The 13,787-nt window shown below is 48.0% G+C and overlaps 1 protein-coding gene across 2 annotated transcripts in view; it reads left to right on the top strand.

Annotated features, from left to right (window-relative positions):
- Positions 1–3,813, top strand: part of PLBD1 (phospholipase B domain containing 1) — a 219,305-nt gene extending 215,492 nt beyond the window's left edge. For both annotated transcript variants that reach the window (XM_050954286.1, XM_050954276.1), the window contains exons 9-11: positions 370–555; positions 1,639–1,745; positions 3,560–3,813. In XM_050954286.1, coding sequence (XP_050810243.1) covers positions 370–555; positions 1,639–1,745; positions 3,560–3,727 — 461 coding nt within the window. In that variant the 3' untranslated portion in view covers positions 3,728–3,813. The remainder of the gene's footprint in view (positions 1–369; positions 556–1,638; positions 1,746–3,559) is intronic.
- Positions 3,814–13,787: the final 9,974 nt, after the last annotated feature.

The following is a 13,787-nucleotide window of genomic DNA, read 5'->3' as shown; positions in this document are numbered from 1 at the left end:
GAGGGTGCACAGGTGGTCAGCTCTGCCTGTGGGCACTATCTAGACCTGAACCTCTCAGACCTCCCCTTGAAGCACCACAAGATACTTCTGTAAGTCTAGCCTGCAACTGGCTCAGACTTGCTTTGTGCGATAAGCCTTCAAAGTGGAGGCCTGAGACCCTGTTAGCACCATCCCTCCAGTAAAATTACTTGTGAATGAACTCATCTGCTCCCAATAGCGACCGATATGTTGTGCTGCTGTCAGACTGGATCTAGCTTCTGTTCCCTAGCTGGCATTGTTAAGGAAACACAGCAATTTAAACATTTTTTTTAAACAAGTGCACAGTTTGTTTAAGTAATTAAACAACAGAATGGGTTGTCTCCCTTGCAGGATACTGGCCTTCTTACAACATCCCTTTCCATGAAACCATCTACAACCTCAGCGGGTATGCAAAGTACGCTGAGAAATATGGGTTGGACTTTTCTTATGAACTGGCTCCCAGAGCAAAAATCTTCCGACGGGACCAGGGGAAAGTGGCTGACTTGGAGTCCATGAAGTATATAATGAGATATAACAGTAAGAAGCCCATTTGTTTTCCTTTGATTTATTGTTTGTATTATGGTGTTGCCTGGGCAGCCCCAGTCATGGCTTAGGACCACATTGTGCTCAGTGTTGCACAAACATAGGACAAAGAGACAGTCCCTACCCTGAGGCACTTACAATCTAAGTACGAGATAAGACTTGAAAATCTCTCTTTTTTTTTTTTTTTTTTTTTTTTTTTCCAACCCCGTGCAGGAACAAGGGAGGCTTTCATTTCTGAGTGCACATGCCATCGAGGTCTATTCTAGCTAACTGTTCCAGAGAACATCTGAAACACCAACAGAATTAGGAGACTTGCTCGGGCTCTCTGGGGAGAACTTTCTTGAGCACAATTGGAGCAAGGAAAGGGTCTTGCAAAGCCTTAAGTACTAGGCAATGTGTCTATAATACTAATGTAGAGGATTTAGCATAAAATCTTTTAAAAAGACTCCTTTATCTTTCCCCTCTCAGAAGGAATGTCCTTCAATGCACAGTGCTCTGTCTTGATGCTGTCAGGATCTGCCTTACTGGGATTAATGGGAAAAAGTGGTCTAAATAAACACCATCTCTAGGTACAGATGACCATAGCTGCTTTATTTTGATTCTCTTTTGCATATAACATTGTTTTGCCACATGTGAAGTTTGGAAAGACTTTCCCCCAGGATGAACTGGCAGTGATCTGAGGGAAAGGGCATGGGGACTACCTCTCTTTGGCTCACTGAGTAGCAATCAGATGGGCATAGTTTTTCCCCACTCCCCAAATCCCTGCAATTGCAGGGGGTATTGCTATACCTTGCTCCTTGCCATCTTCATTTTTAGTTTCTTGTTTTGTAAACTTTTTTCTTCTGTTCTAGACTAAAATTTTAAGACCAGAGCTGCTCACTACTTTCTCTTTCCTGATCCCTCCCCCATTCTCTTGTACGAGTTGGCTTTCTCTCACTGCAACTTCCCAGGTAGTGTTGCATCAGCTTGCAGAGTATTCCATTCCGGACTTTACGGGAGGAGCCCTTAGCCCCTGCTGGGAATGGCCCTGTGAGTAGACTGACTTGTTTTCTTTTCTCTTCCCCATTTATTTCCCAGACTACATGAAGGAGCCCTATGCCAAGCTCAATCCGTGCAACACTATCTGCTGCCGCGAAGACCTGAACCCTTCTCTCCCAGTGCCAGCAGGCTGCTATGACTCAAAGGTAAAGACCGCTAGAGCCCATGGCCCGCCTTACATACTGTCTGAGTGAAAGCAAGGTGCCTGCTCTGGACCTGCCAACCAAGTCTTCATACTCTGCAGAAGGAAGTTCCCTGTCTGCCCCTTCAGTCCCCCAAACTGCGACAGTGCGGGAGAGTCAGGAATAAAACACTATCCTGGGCAACACTTCTCACCAGCGAGTAAAGAAAAGCATCTGCAAGGCAGGGTTATGGGATACTGGCTGTTGTATTTGCCTATTTAGCTAGGGCCCTGCCAGCCTAACTGACTGCTCTGTACAGTGTTATGTGGTCTGTAGGATCTCTGATCCTCTGCACCATCTGGGAATTAGCTAATCCTTTGGTAAGCAGCTAATTGCCAGGGTTTCCTGAGGCCACAAGGGAGTGCTGTGGGGTGAAGGGGAAGCACCTGGGCCAGACAGGATAGGACTCCTGTCTGCCGTAAGTCTTGGTTGGCCCCATCTCCTTCTGCTGCCTCCACTCGCTGCAGCTGCATTCTGGTCCTTCTCTTCAAGGTTTAACTGGGAGAGCCAGAGTCAGTGCTAGCGGGGGTGAGGTCAGTCTCACTTAAACACAGGGAGCAAGAGGGGTGGAACCAGATGGCAGAGGGAGGTGAGCTGTACGTTTTGTGGGTGGAAGGATGCAGGACCCCGAGGTACGTGGGTACAAACTTATCCTGTGTATCCAGGTGCAGAATGCTGTGGTGAGATTGCTCACCCTTAGGGCACTAAGGGTTAATACCCAAATTCTAGTAAAGCCTGGCAGTAGGTAGGGCTCAGGAATGTACTAGTCACTCAATGCCCTGGATCCCTCAGTTATCTTATTTTCAGGGTGGCACAGAGGGAATGGGAATTTGCCAAGCAGCTGTCTGCTCTCGTTAATGGAAACCATGTGGCCAGTTCCCTGGAACTGCAGGAATGTTTCCCCAGTGACCCCTGTGTTTGCTAATGCCTTGCTCTTCAGTGAGTCATTTTGCTCTAGACTTAACCTGTATAATTATTCTCAGCATGAAGTTGACAAAGGTCAGGTAGCTTTTAGTTTTAACCCATGATTCAGTAAAAAGAATGATTTTTACAGGCAGGATTTATGGCAGCTTTGTTCTTAGTACAAATACTAGGTAAGTTAATACCAACCCTTAAAACACCTGGCGAGGTCTAAGGCGTTTTACCTTGTCATGGCTAGCCCGTTTCCGGGATTGTGTGTGAGGCTGCAAGGACAGGCAGAATCAGAAATCTTTGGCAGACCCAGTTTCCACTCTTCCCTGGCTTGCCTCCGATAGCAGGACTCAGCAGGGACCCCAGGGACCTCTGTTCTGGCAGCTACACTTGGTGCAGAAATGTGAGTGGGAAGGTGGCTAAGTGGCTTTATACCACATGTACCTCCCTGTATTTTCTCACTAAATCCCCCAGAGGGCTGTTGCAGCAGCCAAGAACAGCTGGAGCACAGCACTGTTTTGGCCAGGTCCCCTCCCCACCAGCTGGAGACCCTTACGCTGTGGGTATTCCCCAGGGGGCAGATCGGCTGCCTTTACATCAATGGGGCTGTAAGTCACCTTGGGTCCTTGGTTTCTTAAGGTGGGGGCAATGCTTAGTTTAATAAACCTTTCTGTTGGGGGCGGAGGGGAAGGAATGTTGCTTGAACTAGCATAAGTATTCCTGTACTCAGTTTCTTTCCTTTACTCCTGCATATACCCACTTAGACCAACCTGAGCAATGCCCTCCCTCTCCATAATGTTTAAACAGTTCAAATGTGATAGGACAATGTATCCTCTAGCTATAGAATCCTGCCCTGTCCTTCACAGGTGGCAGATTTCCATATGGCTTCAGTGTTTGCAGCCTGTGCTGTCAACGGCCCACCTGTAGAGGATGGGCTTCCTGTTTTCAGCTGGAAACAATTCAATGGGACCAGGCATCAGGGTCTGCCAGATTTCTACAACTTTGACTTCGTCACCATGAGGCCAATCCTGTGAAACTGGTATCAGGGTTTATAAAAAAAATATTTTTCCTTTTTCTGAATACTTCCATTCTCCCACAAAATAAAACATTCTTTAAGTCCGTGTTTGTGCCTTAACTGACCTCCGCTTTCCTAATTTCCAGAGCTTTGTTCTGTGAGGCAATGGGCTTGGGGAGGTACCATCTAATCAGTCTTATAAGAACACAGTACCACACATACCAGGAGTTATTCACAAACTGCAGTCGAAGAATGAGAACATTGTCACAAACCAGCAATGAATGAGGAGGCTCCTTGGGCAAGTCACTTCACTTCTGTGTGCCTGAGTTTCTCCATCTGTAAAATTGGGGTGATGCTTGCCTTCCCTTTGTAAGGCACATCTGAGAGCCATGGGTGAAAAGTCTATGCAAAAGTTAAATATTATTATTATAAATTAGAGGCAGAACAGGTCCACTTCACAATGAGGCTTTGATAGCGCTGCTCACTGGAGCTGGGTGGAAACCTTCTTGTCTACAGTGCATTCTTTCAGTAGTTTGTGTTAAAGCTTTTGCGCCTAAAGACGCAGAAAGGCACCTGGTGCAATTTTCCCACCAGACTCCTAAATGCCTTTAAAAATCCAGCCCTGGAACCTGAGAGGCTGTCATGTGCAGAGGGGATGCTTTGTGGACTCAAACAGGCTGTTTTGTGGCTAGATTGGTGCCAGTCAATAGCTGAGAGGAATAGGTTAGTGGAAAGTGAGGTATTTTCCTCTCTACGTACAGGCATGTGACTGGGCAGCCAGAGATATGGAATTTGTTACCAGCTTATCCATTGAATTGTCCAGTCTGCAAAATGGGACATAGGGACTTATCCTCCTTTGTGAGATACGTTAACATCTGTGAAGAAGCAGTTCTGTAGCTATTATTTCTTCTTTGAGGGCTGGTCCCTATTTGTATTCCACACATAGGTATCCATGTGCCTGAGACTGGAAAACTTTGTAAGTAGTGTCCATTGGTCCACAGCTGCTCCCTGAAGATCCTCCGGCTCAGCACGAAGAGTATAAGGGGAAGTGCGGACTGTCCACCTCTCCAAGTTCCTCTTTACCACCTCATGGCCTGAGTTGGACTCCTCTATGCCTGAAGCTGTCTTAGCACCAGCTTTCTTATCTGTAAATATAACTGTAGATGGTTCTCAGTGTTTTAGTAGTCTCTTTATTGTTAGTGTAGATTAGTTTTCCCCACTGTCGAGAGAAGGACTATACCCAGATTTCTGAGGTTTAAACATCTTGTCTCCTGTCCTTGCTCCTCAGTCAGCAATGACCATGAGCACGGTCTTTACTGCCTTGGGGAGGTACATATCTCTGCCAAGTGCAGGCTCTGCTGCTCCTTCCCTCTCCCGAGAGGGACGAGCACTTCAGCTACAGAAGTACCTGATGGAGAAAGCTATGAGACCCCAGTCAGATCCAGGCCAGGGAGATTCCTCCTGTGACAGGTTCTTTCTGGGGTGCCACCTGGAACTGGGGTACCCCTGAATTCCCACCCCCCAACCCACCAGCTTGGGCTCCCTTTTACACTGTACTGCTGTGACAAACTGCAAAGCCCTCTCCAGCCTGCACTTTCACCAGCATACATAGAATCATAGACTTTAAGGTCAGAAGGGACCATTATGATCATCTAGTCTGACCTCCTGCACAACGCTGGCCACAGAATCTCACCCACCCACTCCTGTATCAAACTTGTGTCTGAGGGTATGTTTATACTAGAGGGCTATTCCAGTTTTACAGAAACTGGTTTTTTAAAACATTGTATAAACTCAAGTGCACGTAGCCACACTAAGCACATTAGTTTGGCGGTGTGCGTCCACGTACCGAGGCTAGCGTCGATTTCCGGAGCGTTGCACTGTGGGTAGCTATCCCATAGTTCCTGCAGTCTCCCCCCGCCCATTGGAATTCTGGGTTGAGATCCCAGTGCCTGATGGGACAAAAAACATTGTCGGGGGTGGTTCTGGGTACAGCCTCACCTCTCCCTCCGTGAAAGCAGCAGCAGACAACCGTTTCGCGCCTTTTTTTCTGGGTGAACTGTGTGGACACCATACCATGGCAAGCATGGAGCCTGCTCAGCTCAAGACAGCAGTCATGGACGTTGTAAACACCTCGCGCATTCTCGTGCAGTCTGTGTTGAACCAGGCCCTGCAAAACCAGGCAAGGAGGCAGCGGCTACAGCAGAGCGGCGATGAGAGTGATGAGGACATGGACACAGACATCTCTCAAACTGCGGGCCTCAGCGTGTTGGAGATCCTGCTGGTAATGGGGCAGGTTCTAGCCATGGAACACCGATTTTGAGCCCAGGGAAACAAGCACAGACTGGTGGGACCGCATAGTGTTGCAGGTGTGGGACGATTCCCAGTGCCTGCGAAACTTTCGCATGCGTAAGGGCACTTTCATAGAACTTTGTGACGTGCTTTCCCTGCCCTGAAATGCCAGAATACCAAGATTAGGGCAGCCCTCACAGTTGAGAAGCAAGTGGCAATAGCCCTCTGGAAGCTCGCAGTGCCAGACAGCTATCGATCAATTGGGAATCGATTTGGAGTGGGCAAATCTACTGTGGAGGCTGCTGTAATGCAAGTAGCCAAAGCAATCATTAAGCTGCTGCTATGAAAGGTTATGACTCTGGGAAATGTGCTGTCTTTGCTGCATAGTGGATGGCTTTGCTGCAATGGGATTCCCTAACTGTGGTGGGGCGATAGATGAAACCCATATCCCTATCTTGGCACTGGAGCACCAGGGCACCCAGTACTAAACTGCAAGGGGTACTTTTTGATGGTGCTGCAAGCTCTGGTGGATCACAAGGGACGTTTCACTAACATCCATGTGGGATGGCCAGGAAGGGTTCATGATGCTCATGTCTTCAGGAACACTACTCTGTTTAAACGACTGCAGCAAGGGGATTACTTCCCAGACCAGAAAAGAACAGTTGAGGATGTTGAAATGCCTGTAGTTATCCTGGAAGACCCAGCCTACCCCTTGATGCCATGGCTTATGAAGCCATACACAGGCAGCCTGGACAGTAGTCAGGAGTTGTTCAACTACAGGCTGAGCAAGTGCAGGATGGTGGTAGAATGTGCATTTGGCCGTTTAAAGGTGCGCTGGCGCACATTACTGACTCGCTCAGACCTCAGCCAAACCAATGTCCCCATTGTTATTGCTGCTTGCTCCACAATCTCTGTGAGAGTAAGGGGGAAATCTTTATGGCGGGGTGGGAGGCTGAGGCAAAACACCTGGCCCCTGATTACGTGCAGCCAGACACCAGGGCGATTAGACGAGCACACTAGGAAGCGGTGCGCATTAGAGAACCTTTGAAAACCAGTTTCATCACTGGCCAGGGTACAGTGTGACTGTGGTTTGTTTCTCCTTGATGAATTCCACCACCCCTTGATAGACTCATTCCCTGTAAGCCACCCCCACACACACACTTCGAACACAGTTTTTTTTCTAAGGAAATAAAGACATGATTTTTAAATGAGAGTGAATTCTTTATTGATTGATTATAAAAAGAGGGAGAGAACTGACAAGGTAACCTGGTTGGGGTTTGGGAGGAGGATAGGAGGGAAGGAAAAGGCCACTAAAAAAATTTCAATAATAATGAGAGCCTTTTGGTTGGGCTGTCCACTGGGGTGGAGTGAGCGGGTTCACGGAGCCTCCCCCCATGTGTTCTTACTCATCTGGTGGATGAGGAGGCTAAGGAACATGGTGAGGGGGGAGAGTGGTTATACAGGGGCTGCAGCAGCACTCTAAGATCCTGCTGCCGCCGTTCCTGAAGCTCCACCATACGCCGGAGCATGTCAGTTTGATCATGCAGCAGCCCCAGCGTTGCATCCCAGCTGGTCTTCCTGCCACCACCTCTCATCTCAAGCATCTCTCCTGTCCTCACGTTCGTCCCTCCTGTCCTCACGGTCACTGGCATCTTTCCTGTATTTTGATAACACATCCTTCCACTCTTTCAGATGAGCGCTTTCATTGCGGGTCACTCCCATGATTTCCGAGAACATTTAATCTTGCATCTTTTTTTTTTTCGGCCGCCTTATCTGAGATAGCCTTCGGGATGGAGTAGGGAGGCTTGAAAAATGTGCAGCTGCATGAGGGAGGGAAAAAAGGGAGACAAGTATTTAAAAAGATACATTTTACAGAACAATGGTTATACTCTTTCATGGTGAACAACACTATTCACCTTACATAGCACAGGTGATTTCACTACAAGGTTGCATTTTGCATCTTAATATTGAGTGCCTGCGGCTCTGGTGTTAGAGATCTCACAGACGCAGGTCCGGGCAGCAGAATTCGGCTTGCATGCGGCCATGGTAAGCCATTGTCTTTCGGCTTCTGCAGCCTTCATATATCCAGCGCCCTCCTTTCCCAAATAGCAAGCAAAGCCCATTGAGTGCTGCTTCTTTCCTGTTAACGTGCAGCAGCAGAAACCACCCCCCCATCCAATTCTCTGGGATGATCACTTTACCCCTCCCCCCACTGCGTGGCTGGTAGCAGGGAAGATCCCTGCTAGCTAAATGCGAAAAAGCTCAGCGCCAATCACCCTGCTTGGCTACCTGCAGGGAAGGATTTCTTTTAAGCCACAGGCAAACAGCCCAGTAGGAATGGCCATCTCTGTCCCCTTAATTAAATTCCTGAATTTCCACCAGGTTACCATGAATGATATCACTCTCCTGAGGATAACACAATGAGATAAAGAACGGATGTTGCTTGAATGCCAGCAAACACCGGGACCATACGCAGCAAGGCTTTGTCATGCAGTGATACCAGATTACTTGCTACATGCATGGCGTGGTCAAGTGTCTTACCATGGAGGACGGAATAAGGCTGCCCTGCCCAGAAACTTTCTGCAAAGGCTTTTGGAGTACCTCCAGGAGAGCTTCATGGAGATGTCCCTGGAGGATTTCCGCTCCATCCCCAGACATGTTAACAGACTTTTCCAGTAACTGTACTGGCCGTGAATGCATCCCAAGTCCTCAGGGCAAATTAATCATTAAAAAATGCTTGCTTTTAAACCATGTTTTATATTTACAAAGGTACACTCACCAGAGGTCCCTTCCATGGCTTCATTGTCTGGGATAGTGGCTTGGGAGGGTTGGGAGGATAATTCCGTCAGGGTGAGAAAAAGCTCCTGGCTGTTGGGGAGAACGGAGTGCTGTGTGCTCTCTGCAAGCTTGTCCTCCTCTTCCTCCTCCTCGTCTTCCTCGTCAGCAGAATCCTCAGGCATGGCTGAGATTACCACCCCCACCTCGGCATGCAGCTCAGCATAGAAGCGGCATGTTTTTGGCCCTGCCCCAGACCTTCCGTTTGCTTCTTTGGTTTTCTGGTAGGCTTGTCTGAGCTCCTTTCACACGGCACTGTACTGAGTCCCTGGTGTGGCCTTGGAAATTTTTTCAAAATGTTTTTTCATTTCATCTTTTGGAACGGAGTTCTGTTAGCACGGAATCCTCTCCCCATACAGCGATCAGATCCAGTACCTCCCATGCAGTCCATGCTGGAGCCCTTTTTCAATTCTCAGGAGACTGCATTGTTACCTGTGCTGGTGAGCTCTCCACACTGGCCAAACAGGAAATGAAATTCAAAAGTTCGCGGGGCTTTTCCTGTCTACCTGGCCAGTGCATCTGAGTTCAGATGGCTTTCCAGAGCGGTCACAATGGTGCACTGTGGGATACCACCCGGAGGACAATACCGTCGATTTGCGGCAACACTAACTCTAATCCGACATGGCAATACCGATTTCAGCGCTACTCCCCTCGTCGGGGAGGAGTACAGAAATCGGTTTTAAGAGCCCTTTATATCAATATAAAGGGCTTCGTTGTGTGGACGGGTGCAGGGTTAAATCGGTTTAACGCTGCTAAATTCGGTATAAACGCGTAGTGTAGATCAGGCCTCTGTCTTATCCATTCCATCCCTTCTTATTTCTTTACCGTCTACCTCATCATTGATATACAATTCTAGTGCACCACCTTTGCCTTTATTTCAGTATTTCCTAAACAGCACATACCCCTCAATACCTGTACTCCAGTCATGACTACTATTCCACCATGTTTCTATTATCCCTATAACATCTGGTTTCACTTCCTGCACCAGTAGCTCTAGTTCCTCCATTTTGTTACCTAGGCTCCTCGCATTAGTGTACAAACATCTTAATTCTTGCTGTTTGGCTTCGCTCACATTCTTTACCCGATTAGGCCCAGACATTCTACCGCCAGTATCACTTATTAGACTGGTATCTACACTGTCCTTCCTCCTTATGTCCATTATCCTACCCATGCCTGTATCCTGTCTTACTTTGTTTTCTTCCCTCTCAGTGTTAAATTCCGGCGTGGAGATTACCTGGACATCTCCCAACCATCTCCCCCAAATTCCTAGTTTAAAGCTCTCTTAATCAGTTATGCCAACCTCCATCCTAGAAGTCAATTTTCCTCCCTACTCAGGTGAAGTCCATCCCGAGAGAACAGTCCTCTGTCCATGAATGCCTCCCAGTGGCCATACATCCCAAAGCCCTCCTTGTAGCACCACTGCCTGAGCCATCTGTTGATCGTCATAATCTTGTCACACCTTTGTTGCCCTTCTCTGGGAGCAGGCAGAATCCCACTGAAGATCACCTGAGCCTCAATTTCCTTAAGCGTCTTCCCCAGCCTGGCATAGTCTCCCTTGATATGCTTCAGCGAGAATCTAGCCGTATCATTTGTTCCCACATGAAGGAAAATCAACAGATTCTTTCCCGCTCCCATTAGGATCCTTTTCAGCCTCATGTCCACATCCCGTATCTTAGCACCCAGCAGACAGCACACCCTTCTGTTCTCTGGATCAGCTCTGGTTACAGGCCTGTCTATTCTTCTCAGTAAGGAGTCCCCAATCACATAGACCTGCCTTTTCCTGGTGACGGTGCTATTTTTGCATTCTATCTCCTGTTCCCTCTGGCTGCAAGTCCTCTCGATTCCTATTCACCTTGCTATCCTCCTAGGGCTCATATTTGGTGTTATCTCCATTGACTCTTCCCCTCTTCTTATAGGACTATCTGATCTTCTCTTCTTCCGTGCCCTCTCACCTTCAGCGACAACCTGCTGTGCCCAGGGGCGGCTCCAGGCACCAGCACTCCAAGCGCATGCCTGGGGCGGCAAGCCATGGAGGGGGCGCTCTGCTGGTTGCTGCGAGTGTGGCAGGCAGGCTGCCTTCAGCAGCATGCCTGCAGAGGGTCCGCTGGTCCCGCAGCTTTGGCGGACCTCCCGGAGGCGTGCTGCCAAATCCACAGGACCGGGGACCTCCCGCAGGCAAGCCGCCAAGGGCAGCCTGCCTGCAGTGCTTGGGGCAGCAAAATACCTGGAGCCGCCCCTGGCTGTGCCCCTTCTTCATTTTCTAACTCCACAAACCTGTTCCTGAGCTCTATTTCTCCTTCACTAGCCCGTCTTTTCCTCTACCTGGTTCTCTTAGTCACATGCCTCCACCGTTCACTTTCCTCAGCCAGCAGTCTCCCCTCAGAGTTCTTTGGTCCTGCTTCCATCTGCAAGTCGGAGCTTTTCCATTCAGACTCCTCATGTCTTTGCTCCATCATCCGCTCGAATCCCCTTCTAAATTCAACCAGAGTTTCCACCTGCATCTCCTGTCCTCGGATCTTTTCTTCCATCAGCTCTATCAGGCGGTGCTTCATGCCGATGAAACTTTTATCAGGTACCCCCTCCAGGATCACGTACATGCGGCAGCTTCCACATCCAGTCATCTTCATTGTGTCTTCCACTGCTTGGGTCACTACAACTGCCTCTGTATAAATCCTGTAAATCTGGGAAACACAAACCAAACCAAACCATCACCACCCACAGCAAAACAAACCCCCAACAAGCACCAAGACACTGCTAGAACACTTCACACTCCCTTCAGTAGCCTGTCTCTTCCTCTGCCTGCCTCTCTTACTCTTCCCCCAAACTTCCCCTGTAAACTCCCCCTCAAACTCCCCTGTTTACAGTTCTGTTTGCTGGCTCCTGTGCCGCTGGCTGGCTGGCTGGCTACCTTTATAGGATGCCTAGTCAGAAGTCCTGCCCCCTAATCAGGGCTCAGCTTCTCTCCCAGCACACTGCCCCTGCCAGCCTGCACACATACAAATACAAATAGCTACAAATACCTTCTCTTCCTACGTACAGATAGGGACACACCTAGGTGCAGTACATGCAGGCTGTTTGACCAGCCCCTGCAGGGGAAGGCTACAGCTAGGGCAACTACCAGTCTCAAGCATGCACCCCCTCTGGAGTATAAACCCAAAATTATGCCATCTTGTGTTGCACAGAGAACTGTACAGCGTAAGCTCATAAAATGTGCCCCCTCCATCAGTGTGGAGAGGAATATGCAACAGCCTTTTGCCCTTGAATTATGATTACCGCACACTGGTTTAGATAAAGCAAAAATAAGTTTATTAACCACCAAAGATAAAGTTAAAGTAATTATAAATGATAGCAAACAGAACAAAGCAGATTGCCTAGCAAATAAACAAAAAACACAAACTAAACTTATTATACTAAATAGATTGGATATGAATAGCAGATACTTACCCTAAGAGATGATAGAAGCATTCTGCAAAGTAAGGGGCAAGCTGCACTTGTTTACAGCTCGGAATCCCCAAGTGTTCCATTCACAGGCTAGAAATCCCTTTAGCCTGGCTCCAGCTGTTCCCCCAGTTCAGTTTTTGTTCCTCAGGTGTTTCCAGGAGTCGTCTTGGGTGTGGCGTGAAGAACACCAGCCGATGCCACTCCCTGCCTTATTTAGCTTTTGTATATGGCAGGAACCATTTGTTTCAATGCTTGGTTCCCAGACTGGTCTGTGGAAAAACACTGACATCCCAAGATGGAGTCTAGAGACGTGGTCTCATCACATGTCCTTGCAGAATCCTAGCAGCCATTACTCTGAGGCTGTCTGTAGCATTCTCAGGGAGGCTCCCCAGGTGGGATATAAGCTTCTCCTAAGGCCTATTGTTTTCCTATTGGCCCATTCCCCACCCACTGTATAGAATGAAACCATCTTGTCTAGCGGGCATTCCCCAGGTGTAACTACATTTGAAATGCAGAAATATAGTCAATATTCATAACTTCAGATACAAAAATGATACATGCTACAAATAGAATAATCATATTCAGCAAATCATAACTTTTCCAATGACATCTCACATGACTTATCTTGCATAAAATACATAATAATTATGTCATATCACTCTGAAGAATATGGGGTGCAGTGTCACACCTCTCATCACATCAGCCTCAGCCCAGGAATAGTGCCCCTCCAACCATGAGCTCTGGAGTGGAGGCCAGATCTGATATAGCCAAAGACTGGTTGTCTTAGGTTTCTCACGAGAGTAAGGGCAGCCTCATGGGCACAAGATCATATCCCCTTGCACATCTGCTCCAAAAAGAAAGGATCCCTCCCCAACTCCTTCCAATTCAGGTGAGTCCTTGCGTTCAGGTGCTACAGACTGAGACCTGCTTAAACCTCCTGGCCATGAGAGCAAGGGGCCTCGGACAAAGATCCAGTGGTACCAACTCGGGTACCTGCTAGTAATCTGAAGAACTGGCATTTGCTGACACTGATCAAAAGCTCCAGGTGGGACTGTTCTGACACTAGAAGAGGAATCCACTTCAAGGAGAAAGAGCTACTCCCCTGCTTCATCTGTCAGCACAGAGTACCAGTGATGGAACTGGATCTGACCTTTTCATGGGTTGAAGCTGATGTCTGGGGGAATCATCACCTCTACAAAGGGGGGTTAACCCAGACAGAGCTTCAGACTGTCCTGGAGCCATCCTCCAACCGCACAAGACTACCCTCCCAGGGACCAGTGGTGCCCAATGCAGGTCCTCTCAGAGGTCCAGAGAGGTTCGGGCCACCTCCAGTTTTTGAGGCCTCTAGCCATAATAATAATAATAAATGAGGCCACCTGAAAACAAAATAAGGCACCAAAAAAGAGTGAGACATAATTTGAATATTTTTTTATTTAACAAATGCTTTTCTAGCCTTTTTGTGTGCAAAAAAAAATGTCTTTTACCAAATCACATCTCTTATTTGCTTAAATTTG

The sequence above is a fragment of the Gopherus flavomarginatus genome, chromosome 1, assembly GCF_025201925.1.
Source record: "Gopherus flavomarginatus isolate rGopFla2 chromosome 1, rGopFla2.mat.asm, whole genome shotgun sequence".
In the NCBI taxonomy this organism is placed as follows: domain Eukaryota; kingdom Metazoa; phylum Chordata; order Testudines; family Testudinidae; genus Gopherus; species Gopherus flavomarginatus.
The sequence above is the reverse complement of the archived record's forward strand: the minus strand, read 5'-3'. Positions and strand labels throughout refer to the sequence as shown.